Source organism: Schistocerca piceifrons, chromosome 8 (assembly GCF_021461385.2).
Source record: "Schistocerca piceifrons isolate TAMUIC-IGC-003096 chromosome 8, iqSchPice1.1, whole genome shotgun sequence".
Lineage (NCBI taxonomy): Eukaryota > Metazoa > Arthropoda > Insecta > Orthoptera > Acrididae > Schistocerca > Schistocerca piceifrons.
Genome location: NC_060145.1, coordinates 379,849,215 through 379,873,699, shown reverse-complemented (window position 1 = coordinate 379,873,699; position 24,485 = coordinate 379,849,215). Strand labels below are relative to the sequence as shown.

Sequence of the window (24,485 nt, the reverse complement as noted above, 5' to 3'; positions counted from 1 at the left end):
GTACTTTCCTTCATTGTGCAAGAAATTTAGTACATTTGACAGACACCAAAGTACACCACATTATTCTAGCTGTCAACATTTGTGGTTCTTTACTTGTGGGGGAGGGGGGGGGGAGGAGGGGGAGAGGGAGGAGTATAAGTTTGAAAAGGTTAAAAAGGAAGGGCCGGTCACTTAACCCAAGATGAGAGGACCAATCTATTTTCAATCTACTATATATGAAATGTGATATTATGAATGAACGTGTATACCTTTGTGAAGAAGTTGACTGAACGTGTGTGATCCATACGCGGCGCCAGCACCAACAACACATCATTCAGCAGAAGGGGTTTGTAATCTAGATAAAACTGAATGGCCTTGTAGTACAGCTCTATGTTTGCAACCTGCAACACAAAATGTAATCTAAACTATTTTAATAGATCTAGACAGTAGCAACACAGTTTATGAAAAAACATTTCCATCATATTTCTTTCTTTGTGAAACTACTATATTTGGTGCATACAGCAATGATTTTTTCATCCGTCTTGCTAGTCCTGATAAACTGAGCACAATCTTCCAAGTTTCTTGCAATCAACAGACCCTAATGGAATAATTACAGAAACAGCACACGTTACATAATTAATACATAGACTATATTTTACATTAATTTCTATGAGGTCTGTGACAATGCAATCATTTTGCATTAAATTTACGATGTTTATTTTCACATATTTTATTTTTACATATTCAGCAAACAAAGAATCAATGTCTACTATTATTACCTTTGTAATTATGTCTTTGAAATGTCCCTCACGCCAGGCCTCTGTTGGATGGTTCATCATTGCTATTACAGCATTATCATATTCCTCGTACTTATCATATAGGAACACTAGTTCCGCCCAAAGGTGAGCTTGCTCTGCTGCCCGCAAAACCTGAAAAGAAAGTGTACAATTGGGGTATACTGGTCTGCTTAGTTACACATTTATGCATCCAAAACCAGAACTTTTACAGTCTTTCCCAAATTTCTAACCTTTGGTATGTTTACACGAGACCAGAACAGTTCCAAGTGCTCACGCATTTTGGCAGGTTTGTACTTTGAATACAAAATTGCTAGTTCTGTAAACATTCCCATGTGTGCTCTTTCCAAGCCGAGAGCAGCTTCTAGCAAATTTATCAGTTCCTCAAAATAGCCTCTGTCCTGAAATGAAAACAGAAAAAAACTAATATTGGCATTCTTGCTACTGAAAATTTTTAACAAATTTCAGCATAATTTATGTAGCTTGCCTGGTAATAGTTTATGAGATCTTCCAATTCATCTGCATGAACAACAATGTGAAGCCCACACATCTGTGCTAATCTGAATTCTTCACTGTCCACACAGGCAAAACATACTTCTTTCCACGTTCTCGTGCTATTGAAAATTATTACCAAATTGTATAAGGAATGTACTTTTATGGACACACATTACTCAATAAATAGAGTACATACAGAAAAAATCCTTAAAAAAGAACAAAGATACCTGTTTGCTTTTCTTGCCCCATCGACAGCTCCTTGGAATTCTTTCAGATGTACTAAAGTAATGGCCAGCCGGGCAAAATTTGAAACATTGTTGTACAACAATTTTGCAGCTTCATACATCCCATCATCAAAACAACGATCACCAATCTGTGAAAATATGCATTTTTATATTTTACAGTGACTACTATTTAGAGTTGCTTATCACAAAAGTTGGTTTCCCAATAACAGGGTGGCTAGCACAGTCAGCTGAGGCACAAATTAAAATTAGAGGTTTTTCCAGGTTTTAAAGGTTCAATTTTACGTTTTTCAAGTTTCTTACTTTTGTTGTAGTATGTAAATGATACTACCTTCCAGTCTTATTATCTAAATGTGTTGATAAACATCCAAATTTTCTACAGTAAAAGGTGCCTGCGTCAATGTTTTATATCTAAACTGAAAATAAAGAGGACAATAATGCACTGTTTTCACCAAGTATCTGTAGCTTAACGCTCAGCATTTTTTGTTATACTGCACATGCAAAATTTTCATATGAGGTACTTAATACTCGTTTGATTTTGCTAAGCCGAGTCTCTCAATATATAGAAGTATTCTTACAAAACAGTTTGCCGAATCATTTCATGGCACTAAGATCACTCAAACAACTTCATCCAGTAAGACTCTTAAAATAGTAAAAGAAAGAAAGAAACATTTCTATCATGAAACATACTACTTGTTTTTTTAAAATTTTATTCCTGTTACGCATGCCAACAGAAGATTTTTAGGCCTACCAACAAATCAGCAGCAGAAATGCGTTGCAAAAGAAACTGAAAGTATTTTTCTAGATTCCAAAACCTTAAATTGATATCCCTCAGTGCTTTTTGTGGAACAGTGTTTAAACTTTCATCAAATTTACAACTATACCCTCAAAACACCTAAATAATGACCGTTATTCTTTGGTAAAATGGGGAGTAGTACCACTGATGTTTCAGCTTTCAATGACTTTGTAGATTTTAGATCTTTCGGACATTGAAGTATTTTCAGGGTCACATGCAATGATAAGTGCTTTCTGAAATAAAAGCTCTACATTAGCTTACTTCATGAAAGAAGCTTTGCATTTTAACAATTATAAAGATAGTAGCAGTGAGTGGTCAAGGAGTATGTTGCAGATGCTGAAGAGATTCCATAGTTGAAGTTATGCAACCAGAGAGAAAATTTTAGATTTCTTGCAATAAAAATTGTTTTCACTTTCTTAAACAATTGTGACATGCTCTTAATAGCCTATCAAGGCTATTTTCATGTCTTGCACGAAATACATTGTTTCTTTCATTACCTATATTGGTACCATTGAATTTGCTGAATCTATTGTTACGAGTGTTTGCATAGTACCTCATTTATTCAGTAAATTTTCATGAATTCAAAAGATTGCATCCCTACATTAGATGGAGAAACGCTGAATGAAATACGTTTGGCTGTCAAGAGAGAAATGCGTGAAGCCTTCCATGACCACTGCAGCAGAATATTGTCAAATGATCTTCCAAAAAACACAGACATTCTGGTGGTATGTAAAGGCTGTTAGTGGCACCAATGCTGGTGCTCAGTTATTTTCAAGTGAGACATTAACAAACTGAGGGTAGCAAAGCAAAAGCTGAAATGCATAACTCCATTTTTAATTGTTCCTTCACAAAGGAAAACACAGGAAAATTGCCCAAATTTAATCCTCATACCATGGAAAAAGTGAGCAAAAGAAGTATCATTAGTGCATAGAGTCTGCTGAAATCTTTAAAACAGAACAAAGCTCAAAGGCCCAATGGAATTCTTGTCAGATTCTATACTGAATTTGTGGCAGAGTTACCTCTCTTCTAACCATACTCTATCATGTATCCCTCAACAAAATGCCCAGTGGTTTGAAGAAAACAAGGTCACACCCATTTACAAGAACAGCAGTAGAAGTGATCCAAAAGACTGTCTTCTAATATCCTTGACATCAACAGGTTGTAGAATCTTAGAACATATTCCGAGTTCAAACATAATGAGGTAGTGCATGCCAACCAGCATGTATTCCAAAAACATCGATCACACAAAACTCTACTCTTTTCTCGGATGACACATTGGAAGCTTTGGATCAAGGCAGTCAGGTATATGCAATATTTCTTTATTTCTGAAAAGCAATTTGACTTAGTACCACGTTTACAATTATTGTCAGAAGTACAATCATATGGGATATCAAGTGAAATTTATGATTAGACTGAGGACATTTTGGTGGGGAGGACACATCGTATCTTGAAAGGAGAATTATCCTCAGATGTAGAAGACACTTTTGGTGTGGCTGTGCCCCAGGGAAGTGTATTGGGGCCCTTGCTGTTTATGTTGTTGTTGTTGTTGTTGTTGTTGTTTTCAGTCCTGAGACTGGTTTGCTGCAGCTCTCCATGCTACTCTATCCTGTGCAAGCTGCTTCATCTCCCACTACCTACTGCAACCTACATCCTTCTGAATCTGCTTGGTGTATTGATCTGTTTGTCTCCCTCTACGATTTCTATCCTCCACGCTGCCCTCCAATACTAAATTGGTGATCCCTTGATGCCTCAGAATATGTCCTATCAACCAATCCCTTCTTCTAGTCAAATTGTGCCACAAACTCCTCTTCTCCCCGATCCTGTTCAACACCTCCTCATTAGTTGTGTGATCTACCAATCTAATCTTTAGCATTCTTCTGTAGCACCACATTTCGAAAGCTTCTATTCTCTTCTTATCTAAACTATTTATCGTCCATGTTTCACTTCACTTCATACATGGCTACACTCCATACAAATACTTTCAGAAACGACTTCCTGACACTTAAACCTATACTCTACGTTAACAAATTTCTCTTCTTCGGAAACGCTTTCCTTCCCATTGCCAGTCTACATTTTGTATCCTCTCTACTTCGACCATCATCAGTTATTTTGCCTCCCAAATAGCAAAACTCCTTTGCTGTTCATGTTTTATGTTAATGGCATTGTGAACAATATTAGAAATAGCATCAGACTTTTAGCAGATGATACTGCTACCTAACATGAAGTACTGTCTGAAAGAAGCTGCGTAACTAGTCAGATCTTAAGATTTTAAAGTGATGCGAAGATTGGAAACTTGCTTTAAATGTTCATAAATGTAAAACTGTGCACTTGACAAAAAGAAAAAACTTGATAACCTGTGAGAATAATGTCAACAGGGATAAGAGGATGCCGAATGTGCACAGCAGGGCAAATGAATGGTCACAGACTTGTTTGATCTGTGGGAGGGTGTCGCAGAGATGCTTAAGGAACTGAACTAGGAAACTTTAAGACAGATTTAAACTATCCTGAGAAAGCCTATTCATGAAGTTTCAAGAACCAGCTTCAAGTGACAACTCAAGGAATATATTAACCTCCAATGTATTGCTCCCACAGAAATTTTAAGGGCAACATTAGGTTACAGCATGTACAGAGGCATTTAATCGATCATTCTTCTCATGCTCTACACGTGAATGGAATGGGAAGAAACCCTAATAACTGGTACAATGGGAAGTACCCCTTCACTGTGGTTTGTAGACTTGAGCCACAGCTAATTCTAGGATTTGTGTTTGTATAAATAAATGAATAAATAAAATGTTTCTACAATTGAAATAGACTGAAATAACAAAAATGATTTATATATTCAACAAATTACATTGTCTTAGGAACCTACATTTTTGGGCAATGGTTTTTTCCCTGTCACCTCCTATCTGCTTGAGTTTCTTTAAATGTGTGAGACTGGTAAGAGCTGCTTGCTCCATAAAAGAAATGTTTATTGTAGTACTGCAAAATGTACACATAGCATCTGTGTCAACATTTCCTCTCTTGACCCACAAAAACGTTCGTTCATTAGCAGCCCAATAGGCGGTTATGCCTTTTACTTTTCCCATGGTGGAATCACAAAAATTGTTCACATTTTATCAAATCTGAATGACGATGACGACGATGACAACTCTCATTGTATACCAACAATTTAACTTCACACTAACATTAAGTGGTACCAACGAGACAAACCCTGATGAAACAGCATAGAATGGAATAGCTTTTATACTCATTTCATTAGCTTACACAATGACAAAGCTTCTTTATAATATCTGTGTACATACAAATCAACAGCATGTATTGGGAGTGTGAAGACGCATGGGCAGTCAATTTACATGTGCCAGCCTTGCTGTATGCCCTGTTAACATCAGGGCCGGCCATATTTTGTCAACTTTCGAAGCCATGTTGGGAAGAGAAACAAAAACATGAAGGAAAACTTTTTCCTGCACACAATGTCAATTTTTGTCACTGTGACTTGTCTTTCTTGTACAGTCTTTGGGTATATATGGAGATATGCACATGTTATGACATCACAATCCGGTGACACTTTTCTGCCAACCCACGAATAAGCCCATAACAAGAATGTCATTGTATTGCTAGGATTTGATAGCCACACGTGGAGGATATCGCCACTTTCCGTGCATTCTCTACTCCCTATTTGGTTGCGTCAGCACAGTAGGTCATCTGAATAAAGTGAAGAATGCACTTTCTTCCGATTTTTTACAGAGCAAAAGAACATTAGAAAAATTAGTAACTGCTTGATCACAAACCCTGAGACCTGTTTCTCTGAACAAAACCACATAGGCGACAACTTTGTGAGGACTATGGCATGCCATATTTAACTGAAATCTCGTAATGGGAAACTAACAGTTGAGAAACTAAGTTTCTGTTCAGAGTAGATGAAAGTGTGATGGATTCTTAAGATTTCATTCACACTGGTTCACCTAACTTCAATATCGATAACGTTTCCTGCATGTCAGAAATTATGTAACATCAGAAAATGCATTTTCGTAAACTGTATATCATCTCAATAATTTATTGCTGCACATAAAACTAAAATCTAAACAGTTCAACTCTTCCAGAACACATGGATGCCAATTCAATAACTGTACATTGAGTTTGCCTTTTTGAGTGAATGAAATGTGTGTCAACAAGGTTAACATGTTAAGTAATTCATCAAAGCTTTCGACACTCATTCGAAAGTATGGAAAAAATTTCTTTGGATGCTGTCAAAATCCATGAAATGTTGTTTAACAGTTTCCGCTTATTAGCCTGCCACTCCAAAGAGTGCATCTAGTACATTTTTTACAATATTTTCTTTTCCATCTCACGAGTTCACAATAATGACTGTCTCTCCCTAATCCATACGCTGCTGGTTTCTTAGGTAGCTGCGGTTACCTGTGGACTTGCTGTAATATGTGATTTTTACGAATTTACAACTCGTGTATACATACGTGTTGTTGGAATTTCACATTTTTAGGTGTACTGAACTTTCTACTTTATAAATGTTTTGGTATCACTACTGTTAAACCTGACTACACAGACGGAACTTCAATTTAACAGTAATTATCACAAAAGTAGTTGAAAGCAAGTTTTAGTATTAAAATACATATGCAAACATACAATCTTTATGTTTCGTTTCCTTTACAGCACATTTACATCTACAGAATCATACAACACCCAAGACCAAAGCAAAATTTAGCATTTGTAGAGGAGTAGAGGGTTACACAAATTGAAACACAGACACACAGTCCAACTTCACATTCACTGGAATCATTCGCCAAGTCATTTCATGATTTACCTGCTGAGAATCTTTCAGAACAACACGATCTGTAAAAATAATTTAACAATGTATGCACTAACTCATCTTGAAGTCCAACTACTATTTTCAAATGACATGTAATATGAATCATCAAATGGTTTCCTTTCTATCATCAAATGGTTTCCTTTCTATCATCTGCAGACTAGTCAAGGACTTTGTAAATCATTTGCTCTCCACTTTTCTCCTCCGAACTGCACATTTTGAAACAAAATCAACTCAAAAACAGACGAACAGAATTTTAACATCAGCTAACACCCATGAAACAACATACTATAAGAAAGGTTTCAGAACAGCAGAGTTGTGTTGATATCGCTATTACCATCTAGCAATCACAGCGCAAACTATGAAGTGTGCAGACTTCACTGAAGTTTGTGAGAGCTGTAAATAAATGTTTTAAAACCACAGAAAATTGTAGTACCTGGCTGGATGTAACTATGTCCACATGCACATTCCCTTCTCCTGCAAGCACTGTAACAGTGCATCAGCCGCATGCTAAGTGTGCTTAAGAAAAGAAAATATTGACTTATTTATTATGTAACAGTAATAGTAGAAGAGTGTGTTTTAAATTCCACAACTTCATTTTAATTTCCCACATTTTTCCAGTTTTCAAGGATTGCTAGCCACCCTTTATCATAAATAACAGCAGAGTACTACAATTTGTGGTATTTTACCTTTTGAATGTCAGCATGGTTTGGTCCAGAAATAAACTCCTCCAAGTCAGCCAGTCTATTTGTGCGTGCATATGCATAAATTAGTTCAGATTCTATGTATGATTCTCTTGCCTTCTTACGAGCCATCTGTAGGTATCTTACAAGATCTTCCCAGCTTCCTGCAGCAAAGTTTCATTTTGTTTACTGATCTGTATGAAGAAGCTGAACACACATCAGTTATGCCAACATTTTTATACAGTTTTCTGTACTGAATCAAAAATCTAATGAGCAAGAAAGTTTTGAAATTCCTTCAATTAACCACTGACCTACTGAGTATTGTAAAAAACGCACACACACACCCCTCTTCATAGTCTTACCTGTTTTGTGAGCAGTTTCCACAACATCCATGTATGCCGATGGATCATCAGCTTTTATGAATGAGTCTATTGCTTCTTTAACCATTCCCTGCTGCAATTGAGCTTTTGCAAGCTGACTCCAAACAGCTGGTTCATTGCATCTTTCAGCAAATTCGTATGCCCGATCAAGATTTTGTACATTGTCAATCAATACCTACAAAGAAATTTAAATGAATGTATACAACTTTCACAATACTGACATTATACTGGATGCTTAGATGTGCACTCTACCTGGATTGCTGAAGTGTTCACATCAAATTTTTTGAAAATTGCAAATGCTTCTTCATACAACTGATTATTTATGGCAATATTTGCAATATCTGGTGCATCATAGTTATCCAAGCGGTTAATGTATTCCATTACACGGCTGCGATCAGCTTTTATGGCTGTCAGGATCAATAAATTTTGAAGGTTTCTGTAAAGAAGATAGTTTCACAGCACTAACAGTATATTCTCTGATCAGAATGGTGGTTATTTTCAATGTCACACTGGCAACACTAATACAAACCTATGGTCACTAAACACAGAATTGTCTAGGACAATTTTTTCTAGTAGCTCTATAAGTTCGTTCGGGAGATCAGCCGTCATGAAGGCCTTTACAGTTACTGATATATCCTCTGGATCCTGGGTCTCTGACAATGCAGTCTGCACCACCTAAAGACAAAAATAAATCAGTCTTACTTAAAGAATTCTTAAGAAATGGCCAATTGAAGTAATTGGTTTAATACGTACTTGGTCTATGAGAGGCCTTTTGTATGGGTTGTTTTCATTCAGCACTTCAGCCCAGAGTTCAGGATCCCTTCTTCGAACGAGATACCTGAAAATAAATTCATTGCGTTATGGAACTATGCTGTTTCATAGCCACACACACACACACACACACACACACACACACACACACACACACACACACACACACACACACACACCTTAATTAAATGCAATAATGATCATTAATTTCAAGACAACTAACAATCACCACAGCAATACTAAAAACAAAGTAATTTAAATAAAACTCATGTTTGTATCAATACTCCACTGATTATAGTGAAGTACTTCTGTACTACATTACTTGTTTCACACATTAACAAAGCTATCAAATTTTATGACCAATAGAAACGTGCCACAGTAAAATACCTTCCGAGACAGTATGCACTATTAACATGACAATTGCTTTCTGAAACATCTTAGACAGTGGCCGAACAAATTTATAACCATGCAATTAAGGTTTGATGTGGAACTTCTTTGTCTGCAACTCTGGTAAGTAATATATTGCTTTTACTATTCTTAACTATTATGAAGTAAAGATGTGACTGGTACAGTACAGGAAACCATCAACAGTAAGTCCAACAATTCTTCCCTTCAATGTCCACAAATTCTCTTAAGAATTTACACAATTTAAAGGGACTGCGGCATTGAATATCAGAATCTTTCTTTGTTGGGGAGGAGGAAACCACCACAGAGTTCTCAAAATTTTCCGAACTGCATCTGGAAGTTGATCACGTAGTAAAAAGCCATTTACTTTGCGAAGTACCTTTCAAGTGTTTTAATTTGCATGAAGTGACTTACACAATGCAATGCTTCTTTTAATTAAACACAAGCACTAATTTTAAGCTCGTGACCTGCAGTATGTTGCCAAATTCATGAGCTTTTAAGTCCCTTGCATCAAGCTACAGAATATAGTAATTTTGTTATGGAAAGGATAGTTGCTCCTCACCATATAGCAGAGATGCTGTGTCACAGATTGCACAACAAAAATACTGTCAGAAAATGAGCTTATCTGTGACTCAGCGTCTCCACTATATGGCGAGTCTTAAGAATCCTTTTCATAATATTGTGACAGCCCATCCTGCATTTTCCTTTGTAGAATATAATAATCCTCATCTGAAAACCTGCCTAGAAAAGTCATTGTGTATTTCGTGTAATAGTCTCTGCCCCTCTAAATTTCAAGTCAATGTACACATAATTTATGAGTTTCATAGGCACTTTTCATGAAATATTATGAAGGAACAGAGCTCAACCACATTAACAATAACAAGTAACATTAAGTTCCAAACCACATTGTGCAGAGTTTTTAAGAGTGTGTGTTTAATAATATTCAAGACAACAGATGCCTTTATTCCAAGTGTTCGGCTTCACAAAGCAGCTCATGCTCAGTATGCCGCCAAAGAAATTTACAAGAAGGGAATAAATAAGCAGCCAATCTGAACAAAGCAAAATAAAGTTTCATACACAATACACTAAAAACTGCAATAATGCACTACATAGCAAAAATCTTGACATTCCCAAGCATCATGAACAAAACCAACATGTAAACAACATTAAATCAAGAAAATTCTATGAAGTTTTCAAACTAATTACCTCTTTATTTGGTTCTTACCTGGCTTCTGACTTGAACAGAGAGTTCTCATTACAAACATTAATTAGCTCTCTGTCACACTGGCCCCGTTCGTATGCAACACAAGCTAGATGAGGATCTCTCTTCTCACAGTATTTTCCTACAACACGGCTATCATAGAACTGATTCTCCCTAGGAAAGAAAAAATTATAAAGTATGTACTAAATCCATTAAGTTAGCACTTTTGCATGCAAAGACAGTATTTTTGGCAGTTTTAGTGAAGAAAGTTTCATTCACTTGCATACTGGGCATTTACAAATATCTACCAAAAAATGTAGCAATCACTCAGGTGCAACAGCTCAAATGTTTAGTACAAAGGACAGCCAAACTTCTAACATTAATCTTTAAAACTAAAAAGGTACATAATTTTTTCATTTATTTGCACATATACTGCTGACAGTACACACAAATCTCTGCACCACAGTATTTCAGCTTGCCTCTAGAAATGCCAAACGAAAATACTGCCGTACCCCATTGAAGGAGTGTAGAGTGGCAATTCATTTTTAGTAGCAGCAGAAATGTTGCAGCTGTGTAGGACTAATCCAGATTACTTCTTTATTTGTTACAAATTTAAAAATATATGCCACTAGTGCAGTATCTGTCAACCCAACAATTTTATTGTGTGCTGCATTGTTCTTAGCCATTCAATAGTGAATGAAATATTCTGATGGACTGAACTTCAGTATTAGCCCAAACAGAAGAAAAGTTGGCATCAGTACCTAAGAGCTATGGTATCTTCCATTTCAGATACTACACACTCCAGCTGCAGAATATTTATGAACTACACAGGATTTGCCAGAATGTTATATAACAAAAAAATGCATTACCTTTAATTTGCCAGGAGAGAGCGAGTAATACAAAGTAATTTTCTTTTTTTAAAAAAAGAAAAAATCATTCATAGCCATTTCCAAGATGATTGTTAGGCCAAAAGTTAGTAGTACAGCTTAAATAGCTGCACATGAAACTGGTAGCAATGTTATTTTCAATAAACGTGTTTTCACTGGGCAGTTCTTTCCTAATGTGTCTCCAGTTCCGATATGCAGGATAGATTGGCATCGGACAGAACACCTAAAATTTAATTCCATATGCCCTCTACCATGCCCTATGAAGTTTTATTTCATTACACTTCCACATACATAATTTCAAGAAAATTACAGATGACTGAGGAATTGAAATTAAAGGTTAGTACAATTGGCAAAACTGCTTTTTGACATTTTGCAAAGAGAGTATATAACATTAATCTCACACAATTTGCAACATTTTTTAATTAACTTAAATTTCAGAAGAGGGGTTTGGCTCTATGGATCTGCGAAAGTTCACTACTCTTAAATTTATTGAAGTTCGTTAGTGTAAGCAAACTGCGTGAAATTCAAACTGCTTAGTGTTTATTTAAAACTTAGTATTTTTATCCTAGGTCAGCACAACTATTAAGTGTCAGAATATAGAGAAAGCAGTTCTAAGATGACCGAACAAATAACCAGACAGTTTTCTATTACAATATCATCTTGTGGGGTTAACAGAACTGTCAAAGTTGGTTGCCTGCTTTAATTTCACAGTATGTTCTTTTCTAATGTTTCACTAGTGTGAAGTACTATTTATAGGTACTTCTGACACTACAGGAACTTACACATGTTCTTTCTTTTGGTCTACTGCCATACACAATATTCTAAGGCACAGGTGGGCAAACAGCAGCCCACACCTGGCATAAAGAAAAACTTTCAGGTACACACAGAGTCAGTCTTCTCAAAAGATATGTTCTGAGGTATATTTTGTTGGCTTGGCATGCCACAGCAATGCAGTACCTATAAACATTAAGTCACACACACACTACAGCTTTGACTTCATGCACTATGAGAGTCACTGTCACACCTTGAGGCAGCTCACCAACTGAACTGTGTATCACACCTGTGGGTCCCCATGCCTGTTCTAAGGTTTCTCACCAAGATGTGAGGTCATGCACATTTATTACTTCTTACTCTTAATCTGCACCTGCATATTATGTTTTTAGTATAAAAAGGAATTTTATTTTAATACACAAATTTTCAAACTCTTGGCAACAATTGCACTCAACAAGCTTTCTATCATTTTAATTCATCACATGTTATGAAGCGTAAATACATGATGAAAATGAAAACATGTGACAGTGTGCACAATGCAGAACACAATTCAAAATGACAACTTATTTTTCTAATCTGACGTATCTGCAAAATAACCTGACCAAATTTCACGTAATTAAACTGAAATGTGACTCAATCTACATGGAATTGAAAATACTAAGCAAATGCTTCCAAAATGAAAAAGCTAATATGGCAAGATGGTGCTTTGACTGGGCCTGTAAAAATGCAAACCATTAAGCTCTGACAAGCTGTATTAGTGGTCTGACATCAAATGTATCTTACTTTAAGAATCTTTCAGGATTATTGTTGCTATCTATGTAGATCTTTGCCAGGGCATTGTGTGTAGCTGGTTCTACACAGCCCTCATGAACACGAGATTCAAGCCATGGCAGAAGCAATTTCAGTCTGTTCCGTTTTTCAACTTCTTCTACCAATTCATCTGTGGAAAACTGCCCACGGACAACCAATATCAAGTTCTTTATAATATCTTCTGAACAGTCCACATCTAAAAGCCCTCCAACAACAACTGGCAACCTTGATGGATTCACCTGGAAGTTTAAACATTGCCATAAAAAGCAAAATTTAATTTTGTCAGTGTATTGTAAGTTAAATACTGCCACTTTCCGTCTTTAAATATAGGTTATGAGAGAGACTTTACAACTGAACACATAAAATAATTAAGTAATTATAATAAGTACACTGAAACACTTTTGTACACTTTACACCACTATTAGAAAACAGATGTCTTTGTTTACCTTTTGCACATATATTTCGATGTACTTCTGTAAGTTGTTGCGATAAAGATATAGCACCAAATCGTGGACGAAATCAAATCTATCGCAAACAATGATCAATGGCAACTGGTCAGTAAGCTTTGCTTCTTTTAAGAAGTTTTTAACACGTTCTGCATTATAACAATTAGACTCTCTGCAGATGCGTTCCACTTCTTTTATTTGACCAGTCTTGCACGCAGCCTGCAAAACCAAGCAACAAATACAGTAATTACGTAATCTTTACATTTCTTGATAATTTTAGTCTTGACATCTTAATATTAACCTAACTATATATTTTACAGAGCACCATAAATCAAGGTATTTCAACCTGTAAAACTACACTGAGCTTTTCCTTCTTGCTTAATGCTTTACACGATGTTCTATAATTTTACTTTTATTAGATCAGTTTTAAAAACTGATGGAATTTGTATACTTTTCAATTTCCTCCTGGCTGATTTCTTTATTAATCCTATATTTACTAACTACTACTGAGTTGACAGCTGATAAGATTCTCTTACGAACATAGTTCTGCACATACTGTAATTCAGTACTTTGTGAATGACCAAATAAGCTTGGATGTTATATTACTGGCATAGCTGTTTTACAAAGTGATCAAAGATGTAAATCTGTGACGTCAAAGTACTTATAGATGGTAACCTTTTCAGGATCTGCTTTTATATATCTTGGTCCTTTTTGCCAGCAGTTATTTTAATTTTGTTCCTTTGAAGTTCCTCAGCTGTATATTATATGAAAATACATTCACATATTTGACCTCTTTCTATGAATAAGAAGACATGCTTCAGCTCTCTATGGTGTATACTAATTTTAGATAATTATACTGAAGAATTCTTTATGGATATTACACTCTGGCATTTATCAGAATCTAAATCATGTCGTAAAATCTAATGATTTATCTACTTCTCTGAAAGTCACCTTACAATGTGGAAGGTTATTTGTGTACCATCCTCACTCCCATCCCACATTCCCTGTTCATGTCACGAAACAGTTCATGGAAAGAATGAATGTTGGTATGCTTTCATGTGAACTTTAATACCTAATTTTATGTTCATGGTCTTTTCCCAAGATCTACATGGAGGAGAGAATATTATGAATTGTGTCCTATAGGAAGACAATCATGGGAGACATGTTTGGAGGCAACCCGGTCAGGTGTTATGTGGAGCCAAGACACAGACACAGAATTTTAACAGCAAACCACACCATTACATAGAATGCCTCTCTCAGCACCTGCACAACACTCTTGCATTTACTATATGAATTTTTATATAAAGGCATTGCTCTTGTTTAGATCCTCATTTTCTTTATCAGTCTTACCTAGCACAGATCCTGGACAGACAAGCAATATTTAAGTACTGAGTGAATGAGAATTTTTGTAAGCTACCTCTGTTTTAGTTTGACTACACTTCCTGAGCATTCTTCCAATGAATCTCCGTGTGGCATATGCTTTCCTGTTACTAGTTTTATTGGTCATTGCACTTTAAATTGCTCTGTACACATACTCATTAATATTTAATGGACGCGACTACTTCTAGTGGCTTCTGCAATCTTTTTATTATAGAACAATGGATCTTTCAGCTTGTTTATGTGCACTACTTTATATCTATTTCTGTTGAGATGTCAACTGCAAATTCTGGCACTAACAGTTCTAGATACAATCCTTGAAAAGTATCACGGAACTTCCACTGTAGTTAACTAGTTAATTTTTATGTATTGCAGAAACTAATTGCCTTTTAAACATTCCTTGTGGTACATTCAAGACATCTTAAGATTTCTCACCATTAAGAACATCATGGTGGTTTAATTTTCTTCATGTGGGGTACCACTGTTTCTGAACAGCAGGGATGGAAAACTTCAATTTGTCTCAACACTGTTGTGTTTGCTAGAAACTCTTCAGATGAATCACACAGCTTGTCTTATTCCATATGCTCATATTTTGTTCTTCGGCCGCAGTGTGGAGCTGTATCCAAGGCCTTAAGTCACAAAGCACAGCATATACCTGGGTGCTGCTATCTACTGCTTTCTGTGTCCCATGATTAAACAGCTGGGTTTCACATGATCAATTATGCTACCCATGTTGATGCCAAAAAAAAATGAAATTTTCGGTGTCCATAATTGTCTTAAGTGAGTGCGTATAGTTTTCGGCATCTGTTCTGACAGTTCTCGAGTATAGTTACAACACATTCCTTTTCAAATCACGACCAACAATTTGCTACAGTACACTGCTATTAGACATGGGCAGATTCTTTCACATGCTATATGTACAATCTTGGTATCCCATCTGGTCTACTGTCTGCACAAGGTTGACACTGTCCAACAGCTCACTAGAGACTCTAAAGACGTTTCCCATTTATGGTCACTCAAATCACTCACCGCACTGAGTGTCAAAAGTCTGTGGGGACAGTAATGGCTTTACCTCTTAAGAGATTATAGTTTCTTTTGATTCTGTGGTTACTTATATTGATGTTTTCGAGGAGGAACCACAGTACAATCTTCCTCTGTGAAACAGTTTTGGAAAACGGTTAGTAGTACTACAGCCTTCTCTGTGTTCATCCTATGTTTTGATACCATTATGATCACAGTGTGTGTACAGATGGCTTTGATCCATTTATTGATTTTGCTTTAGAACAAAACTTCTCAGGGGTTTTCTGTGGAGTCAGTAGATAGAACTTGCTTTCAAATTGCTTTAAAGCTTCAATGCATGGCTGGCTATATTTGTTTACATTTCTTTTTGGTTTTGTTCATGTATGTTACTATTTTGTTACATCTACATTGGCAGGGAAGCTCCAATTATGTACTAGCTTTCTCAAAATGGCTGACGAACAACGGCAGGTTTATTCCATTCCTTCCAACTCTGCTTGGCACATACCTGTCTAAGGCATATTGTGTAATGCTTTTAAGCTTTGTCCATTTATTCTTAACATTGGCAGTACTGGAGACAAAATTTTCATGTTGACCTCTCGAGTAATCTGTATTATATGCACATCAAAAAGAGTTTGGCATCACCCACGTACCCAGAACTCCTGAAGATAAACATTGACTGCAGATATTGTCTCATAGAGACAGCCCCTTTGACTGTTCTAAGGTGTCACTAAACTCACCTAAAGATGTAAACAACCATGCACAAGCAGCGTGTATTAAATGTGGGGGGGGGGGGGGGGGGGGGTCCAACAGCCGATCAGTTCCATTCATTTCATGAGGAAGGACGTATACTGCTTGTGTTGTCTGTAGTTCAACCAGGCCTGGATGGTCAATACCACGATTCGATCGCGGCCGCATTGGTACTTTGTGCCAGGAAGGGCTCTCAACAAGGGAAGTGTCCAGGCATCTCAGAGTGAACCAAAATGATGTTCGGACATGGAGGACATACAGAGAGACAGGAACTGTTGGTGACGTACTTCGCTCAGGCCGCCCAAGGATTACGACTGCAGTGGATGACCGCTACCTACGGATTGTGACTATGATGAACCCTGACAGCAACATCACCATGCTGAATAGTGATTTTCGCACAGCCACAGGACATCATGTTATGACTCAAACTGTGCACAATAGGCTGCATGATATGCAACTTCACTCCCGACATCCATCTTTGCAACCACGACACCATGCAGCATTTTACAGGGGGGACTCAACATGCTGAGTGGATCACTGAGGACTGCCATCACGTTCTCTTCAGCGATGAGTGTCACGTATATCTTGAACCAGACAATCATTGGAGACATGTTTGGAGGCAACCCGGTCAGGTGTTATGTGGAGCCAACACACACCATTAGTGTGCGATTAAGAAGTGAATAGCATCCCCCACCTATAGCGCAATCATATCAGCAGCATATTGGTGAGGCATTTGTGTTTATGGGCAACAATTTGCGCTCTAATTGTGCATATCTTGGTTGGCTGATTTAAAAGAGGGGGTGAGGGACCAAACTAGATTATCGGTCCCTTGTTCCTAAGGAAACAATGCCGCAAGTGTGAGAATAAAACAGACGAGACTTAACAAAACTGAAACAAAGGAAAGACAAGAACAAAGGAAAGACAAGAACAAAGGAAAGGCAACAAACACTAGAAGGAACAAAAGAGGAGAAGAAAACAGACACTACAAACACAAGAATAAAGAAGTAAGATTACAGTGGCTGGCTGACCACGAAAATGAGAAGGAAAAGCCAGCCAGCCAGCCAGCCAGCCAGCAACACAATAAAACCTCCACCCTAAAAGCACTCGGGTAGGGCACACAGAGGGACAAAGGACATGCACTAAAATTCAGATTGAATGATAAAACCGACCCTCACAGATGAGACGTGAAACCAAATCAGACAATTAGGCGTTGTCTGCTAAAATCAATGATAACGAGTGCGGCAACCGAAGATGAAGTTGCAGGGCAGCCAAACAAGGATAGAGCAGAATATGCCACTGTCAACCGGGCACCACACCGACACCGAGGTGGGTCTCCACGGAGCAGGAGGTAGCCGTGGGTCAGCCAAGCATGGCCAATGCAAAGCCGGCAGAGAACCAGAGTCCCTGCAAGAGGCCCTCGGCTTCCACACATTCGTGGTCCCTTAATGGCTAGCAGTTTGTTGTGTGCACTGAGATTTTGCCATTCAGTCTCCCAAAGCAGAAAAACCTTGAGGCGTAATAACTAACACAGGTCAGTTTCGGAGATGCTGATCTACGTAAGTGGTTTCCGTGTAGCCTGTTTCGCCAGCAAGTTCATTTCCTGTGATTCCAACATGACCAGGGGTCTATATGACCACGACTGAATGGCTGGATCATTCCAGGGCGCAGATGGGCTCCTGGATGGACACTACCAAAGGATGACGAGGGTAGCACTGGTCGATAATTTTTAGGCTGCTCAAGGAGTCAGAGCATAAAAGAAATGACACCCCACGGCATAACAGAGATACTGAAGTGCACAAGAAATGGCCACCACCTCTGCAGTGAATACACTGCAACCATCGGGTAATGAATGCTGTTCAATATGGCCACTGTTGAATGTAGACAAAGCCAACGTGACCATCAGCCATCAAGTCGGAGCCCCGGCACACATTAAGAATCTAGACGAAGTGACAGCAGAGAGCCGCAGGGTTAACAGAGTCCTTAGGACCATGTGAAAGGTTCGGACGAAGTAGCGGCTGAGGCGTACACTGTGGAGGTGTATGAACAGACCACAAGAAGAGGTGGTAAAGGGAAGGACTAGTTCGGAGAGAACTGACCGCATGCGAACCGCAATTGTTAGCCCTGATCTGGGCTGCCAATGGGGGAGATGGACTGCCACAGGCAGGAAAAGGAGACTGTAATTTGGATGCTCAGGAGAAGTACGAATGTGTGCAGCGTAACTGGCGAGCAGTTGTGCACATCTGATCTGGAATGGAGGAACCCTAGTCTCCAACAGTACGCTGGTCACCAGACTACTCCTAAAAGCCCCTGTCGCTAGTCTAACCCCACAGTGTTGCACAGGGCTGAGTAAATTCAATGCTGAGGGTGCTGCCGAACCATAAACCACACTTCCATAGTCAATTCAGGATTGGACAAGGGCTCTGTAGAGTCACAGCAATGTACAGCAATCTGCACCCCAACTGGTGTTGCTAGGCCGATGAAGGGCATTGAGATGATGCCAGTACTTTTGCTTAAGCTGACAGATGAAGCTCAGTCAATCGAGCGTCGGAAACCAGTCCTAATAATCAATATGTCTCCACTACAGTAAGTCAGTGGAGCGTAATGAAGGTAAAGTTACGAGTCCAGATGAATGGTACGACACTGACAGAAGTGCATAACACGCGACTTTGCGGCTGAAAACTGGAAACTGTGGGCTAGAGCCCATGATTGCGCCTTGTGGATGACTTCCTGTAGGTGCCGCTCAGCAACACCCGTACTGGAGCAGCAGTACAAAATGCAATAAAAGCGGGAAGACATATGGCTGAACTTCCAGCACTTAAAGCACCTAAGCGGGTTAGGGATATAGGGCTTTACATCACAGTGTTACATCATCAGCTTGACCTTCTCGGGCGATGTATCACCCTATAAGACCAAGATGAAGGCACCAGTGCTACCTGATTATCCGTCTGACCCAATGGACACGCTGGACAAAATTTACACATCGCCGCTCTAAATTGACGCACAGCTCATCGTCTGACTGAAAAAGAATGTCGCTGTGAAATATAATACCCTGGACCATATTTAAGCTCTCAGGGGGCGTGATGGTTACAGAAACATCCTCATCTTGTCTGAAGCAAGTAAAGTCTGTGACAAGGCAGATAATGCTGTTATGATCAAGACTGACCCAGATCTCATTTTGCACATGCTCTCCACCTCCCCAAATTTGCCCTCTAAGTGTTCGACTAAAAACAGAGGGTTCATCAGCGCTCTAACAAGGTACCGAGGCAAGTAAGAGCTGCTGCCATTCTTGGGCTGATGTTCCTCCCATGGTGTGGCCAGGAAAGGGAACGATTTTGGGTCTTACTTCTGCGTGTTGAATTGAGCTCTTGAATGCTTAGAGACTGCTGATGGTTCACCACCAGCAAGAGATGGACTGCTTCATCGCACATCATTCACCCTGATGTCACCCACTCCAACCAGGGCCCCTTCCCACAGGCGCCACCCAGCCACAGCAAAGGCCATCTGGCAGGACTGGCATTACGGGGAGTCCCAATGCCCCACGGGGATGGGCGTCTACTCCTTGGCATATGTGGGAAGTTAATAGCACAGGTATCAGCAGAGCGATCCGTGTGTGGTCAGGAGGCTACAACCAACAGGTACATGGTGCTATTCTGCTATTTTCTGTACAGGTTCTGGAACACACTGAACTGAGGTGATGCAAATCTTTTGATGTGTTTCTTGCCTCTCCTACTAAGCAGAACTATCTTCCTTTTATAATCTTGTTTGAAGTGATGTTTAGTGCTCTAATTTGGTCATAAGCCATAGCTCATGTACACTGATGTTTCTTTGAAGTATGTCCTAATTGTGTATTTGATGTATTATTACTAAGTTATGCTAAATGAAACTAAGATACTCAAATGTGTTAATAGCCATCAACATTTTTCTTAATCACGTGTTGGTTACGTAGTTTTTATTTCAAAAATCGTGTTTAGTCACAGCCTCTGCAGTGTTGGGCTGTTAATACGCAGTATGAAATTAGCTGAGGCTGCTTCCTGTTACAGAGAAACTAAATACTCTATTTGTAGTATGTCCATTGTTTTATACCACAGATGTAGATGTGCAGTAGAAACATGAAATCAATCTTTTTCACAGCACTATGCACGCCATACTAATACTGCAGTTTTACATCTGCCACTGTACCATTACAGTATCAACCCAACAGAACCAATCTGGAGCCAAGTTAAGGGATCTGGACCGTGAAATGAGACACTTAAGCTGCCACATGTACTGGAACTAACATACGCAGCTCTCTTCAAGTCACTGCCGCATATTTGTGGGATATAGAATGACGCTTCGTAAGAAAGAGGATAAAATGCGGTGCCTGGGTACATTCATGGATTCTATTGTCGATCAACTGGTTATCAATGCAGCAGATGACTGTTCCAGTACTGAAATTTATTTCCCGGATTCAGATATGGAAGTAGCCGAGAGATTACCAGACTGACTGCAATTAATACCTTCAGTGGCTTCAGTATTCAACAATACGGCGAAATCCCTGCAGTATGCTTTTCCGTCAGATATGGCTTGCTCAGAATAGTTACCGTGTAACTTAAGATCTTTTTATCGTTCTTGTCTAATCAGGATACTATGTTGGGCGAGAATATGATCATTTTATGCTTTCTATCTGGTCGCCTAAGAAGTGTGCGTTAGTGCTGGAGTTATTTGAAGCGGTATTGTTTCTTTGGCCATCTCTTTACGTACGAACTGCAACTGCTCACATCATTGCAGGCTAATTGGACCACTGGTTGGCCTGTGTTGTCCAAGCTTAAAGTGCCAGTAAAGCTGTTGTCCCACACATTATTGCTCAGTCTATGTGTGTGAAATGGCATGAAACATATCCTTATGATCATCCTTGATTGTAACAGTCACAACTTTGCTTCCGCTCCACATGAAACGAAATCTAGTGACATTCAAGCGAACGTGCAAGAATACAAGGTGTAAAATTTACATGAAGTTTATTCTTATGATGAACAGAATATATGTGCGCATTATTATTTGTAAGCAAGACAATGTAGGACTTTTCCATAGACACTACGTCAGTTAACTAATGTATCATCATCTATCTCTGATTATGAGGAATGCTACTCTAATGAGGGATAATAATATTCCGTCACCTAGTTTTGATTACATCTTATCAGGCCTGTGGAGGGATTTCTCTTACCAAAAAAACTGGCACTGCTACAGCAGACACTGCTTCCTGTGTAAAACACACCTGATGTAAGGGGGAGTCCTAGAATTCCTACTGATACTCAATATCCATTTATCATGTGTACAATGCAGCATTTTAAGTTTGCAAAATCAAATGCTTTTATGTTGATGTCCAATACATGCAGACTCAGGCAATCCCATGCCATGCTGTTAATACAATTATCAATGAGCTACTAACTCAAAATTAGTAGGAAATAGCCATGTCAGCAAAGGAAGCAATAAAAGTTAAAGATCATGATCTAGAGAAATATAAACAGAATAAGCAATGAAGGTCAGAAAAAAACAGCAGGTTTGTTATTAAAGCAAAGGTAGACTTCATCTCTGGTTAATTGCATCACAGACTGTTAGTCAAATATGCCATTTAATCATTAGTCAGTGAACAACAAGTAAGAGAACTGTAAAACAATTACCTGAATGTATTTGAAGTGCACTTCTTGGTCCTGGCTGAAGTTTACTATTGAGCCCAGGAAGTAAAAAAGACCTTCATAGCTCTTGAATGACTCAAACAAATCAATAAGAGCTTTTGTTGTTAGTTGTTCGTGGTATTTTGTGGCAATCTGGAAAAAAGCAATGAGCATGTAATGTGTATTCAATAATCATTAACTTTTCTTCTATGAGATAAAGGTTATATTTTAAACTTTGTACACAGTTTAACACTTGCCATGAGCTCCATATCATAACCAAAGCAGCAAATTCTTTAGATAAACTTAATTTGAAATAAAACACAAATGAGGTTCGGGATTCTAAGTTCAATTATCTTTTTCTAACTGTTTACATCAAAGGCAAAGACATTACAATAAATTTGAAGTTAAGCAAGTCTTTGCAACAGCTTATTATGCCAAATGTTACGCATAATATTTTTATATTTTATGTAAAAGTGGATGAGATGACAATTTTTCAATAATTAAATAATGGATCACCATCTATTAACCACTTAGTTATGGCCCACCCAGCCAAGAGCTACTTTGGCCACATTTCATAACTGACCTCTAACTATTGTTCTTTAAAGTGCAGATAGCTACTTTTATTTCAGATGTGAATACAGATGGGCTGAAAAACTTGTCAACGATCAAATATGAATATGTAAGTGAATGTGTGCTTTTCCAACCATTTTATAAAGCTATTGTTGGCTTAAGAATCGAAGATGTAAGACCATAGCAACAACTAGAGCACTATATCCACATGGCAAATCCATGCGAGTATCATTCCTTGATGTCAGTCATTTTAGGGATAGCAGTTATACTGGTTTCTTCCATGCACATTAAACTGGATTGTTTGAACAGATCAAATGTTTGGTTCTCTCTTATTTCCTGTAGGAATCTAATTAGGATTGGACAGTTTTGACTCAGTTTCCAGATACATAGAACCAAAATATTGAAGTTATTCTCCTACTGATTCTAATTCTCTGCAACTCTGTTCAAAAATTTTGTTGGGGATCACACCACTATTTTGTCACTATGAATAGCCAATACTGAAGGATGAAAACTGAAAATGAACTGTGTTTTCTACGTTAATTTTTCCATTTTCAAGCACTACAAGCAAATGTAGGCATATTATGTAGACAAAGTTACCAGATTAGCTACTTTATTTCAATACTGTGAACTGCTGTTAAGTTTTAACGTGTCACTGTTACCATAATTTACTCTCTCTTATTTCATAGAAATTAGAGACAAATTTGAAGCATTATACTTCATTGCTACTTCATAAAAATATTTCCGGACTGCAGTTGGTGCCAATATGTGAAACAACCGACATCCGGCAATGACCGCGAGAAACTACTGTACATATCAGGTGGGGCCAAGTCTTTCACACTGCACATTTACGTGCCTCTTATGGCGCCGCCAATGTTAACAACATTACATTGGCAACCCCTAATGAAATGGACGCATGACAATCGGCACTGGATGTTGGCACAGTGCCAGAAACTGTATGGTCTGATGCCTTCTTCGTGCCAATGGAGGACGTACTGTGGGACAAAGACAAGCTGGTGGCGACTCCCTTATGCTGTGTGGAACATTCACTTGGGCTTCCATGGCTCCCATTTAGCTCGTGCAAGGCACCATGATGCATGACACCCAAGAAGTATTTTACACTGGTTGCAGTCCATGTACACCACTTCAAGAAAATCACATTTCCCGATGGGAGTGGCATTTTTCAACAAGACAATGTGCCACACCACACGATCAGGAGAGTGATTGGAGTGGTTCAAGGAACAGTGGGAAGTTTTGATTGTTGTGCTGGTCTCCCATCTCACCAGATCTGAACCTGACTGAACACATCTGGTATGTGATTAAGCGTATCAGAAGTCATCGCCCCTCCTCGGAATTTATGGGATTTTGTGCATGTGCATGCAGATTTGGTACCAAGACTCCAGAAACCTACCAAGGCCTCACTGTTTATGCCACAATGCACTGCTGCTGTTATCCAAGCCAGAGGTGGACTACTGGCTATTAGGTAGGTAGTCATGTTCTAGCTGATCAGTGTACTTGCACTGTCTCATGTCTGTACCACTATAAAATGAGTGAACCAACAACTCTTGCCAGCAACTAAAAATGAACAAGCTTTAGATTTAAAGAACCCTGCAATAAGAGTTTTTTGATCCAACATCCAGT

At 38.4% G+C, this 24,485-nt stretch overlaps 1 protein-coding gene across 1 annotated transcript in view; it reads right to left on the bottom strand.

Annotated features, from left to right (window-relative positions):
• LOC124711734 (clathrin heavy chain) overlaps positions 1 to 24,485 on the bottom strand; it is a 157,717-nt gene that overhangs the window by 11,746 nt on the left and 121,486 nt on the right. The window contains exons 15-28 of the mRNA XM_047241945.1: positions 22,284 to 22,430; positions 13,483 to 13,701; positions 13,010 to 13,275; positions 10,593 to 10,742; positions 8,945 to 9,029; positions 8,721 to 8,866; positions 8,444 to 8,627; positions 8,174 to 8,366; positions 7,818 to 7,975; positions 1,496 to 1,641; positions 1,261 to 1,387; positions 1,007 to 1,174; positions 759 to 908; positions 249 to 380 (exon numbers count right to left, since the gene is read on the bottom strand). Of these exons, the coding sequence (XP_047097901.1) occupies positions 249 to 380; positions 759 to 908; positions 1,007 to 1,174; positions 1,261 to 1,387; positions 1,496 to 1,641; positions 7,818 to 7,975; positions 8,174 to 8,366; positions 8,444 to 8,627; positions 8,721 to 8,866; positions 8,945 to 9,029; positions 10,593 to 10,742; positions 13,010 to 13,275; positions 13,483 to 13,701; positions 22,284 to 22,430 (2,271 nt within the window). The remainder of the gene's footprint in view (positions 1 to 248; positions 381 to 758; positions 909 to 1,006; positions 1,175 to 1,260; positions 1,388 to 1,495; positions 1,642 to 7,817; positions 7,976 to 8,173; positions 8,367 to 8,443; positions 8,628 to 8,720; positions 8,867 to 8,944; positions 9,030 to 10,592; positions 10,743 to 13,009; positions 13,276 to 13,482; positions 13,702 to 22,283; positions 22,431 to 24,485) is intronic.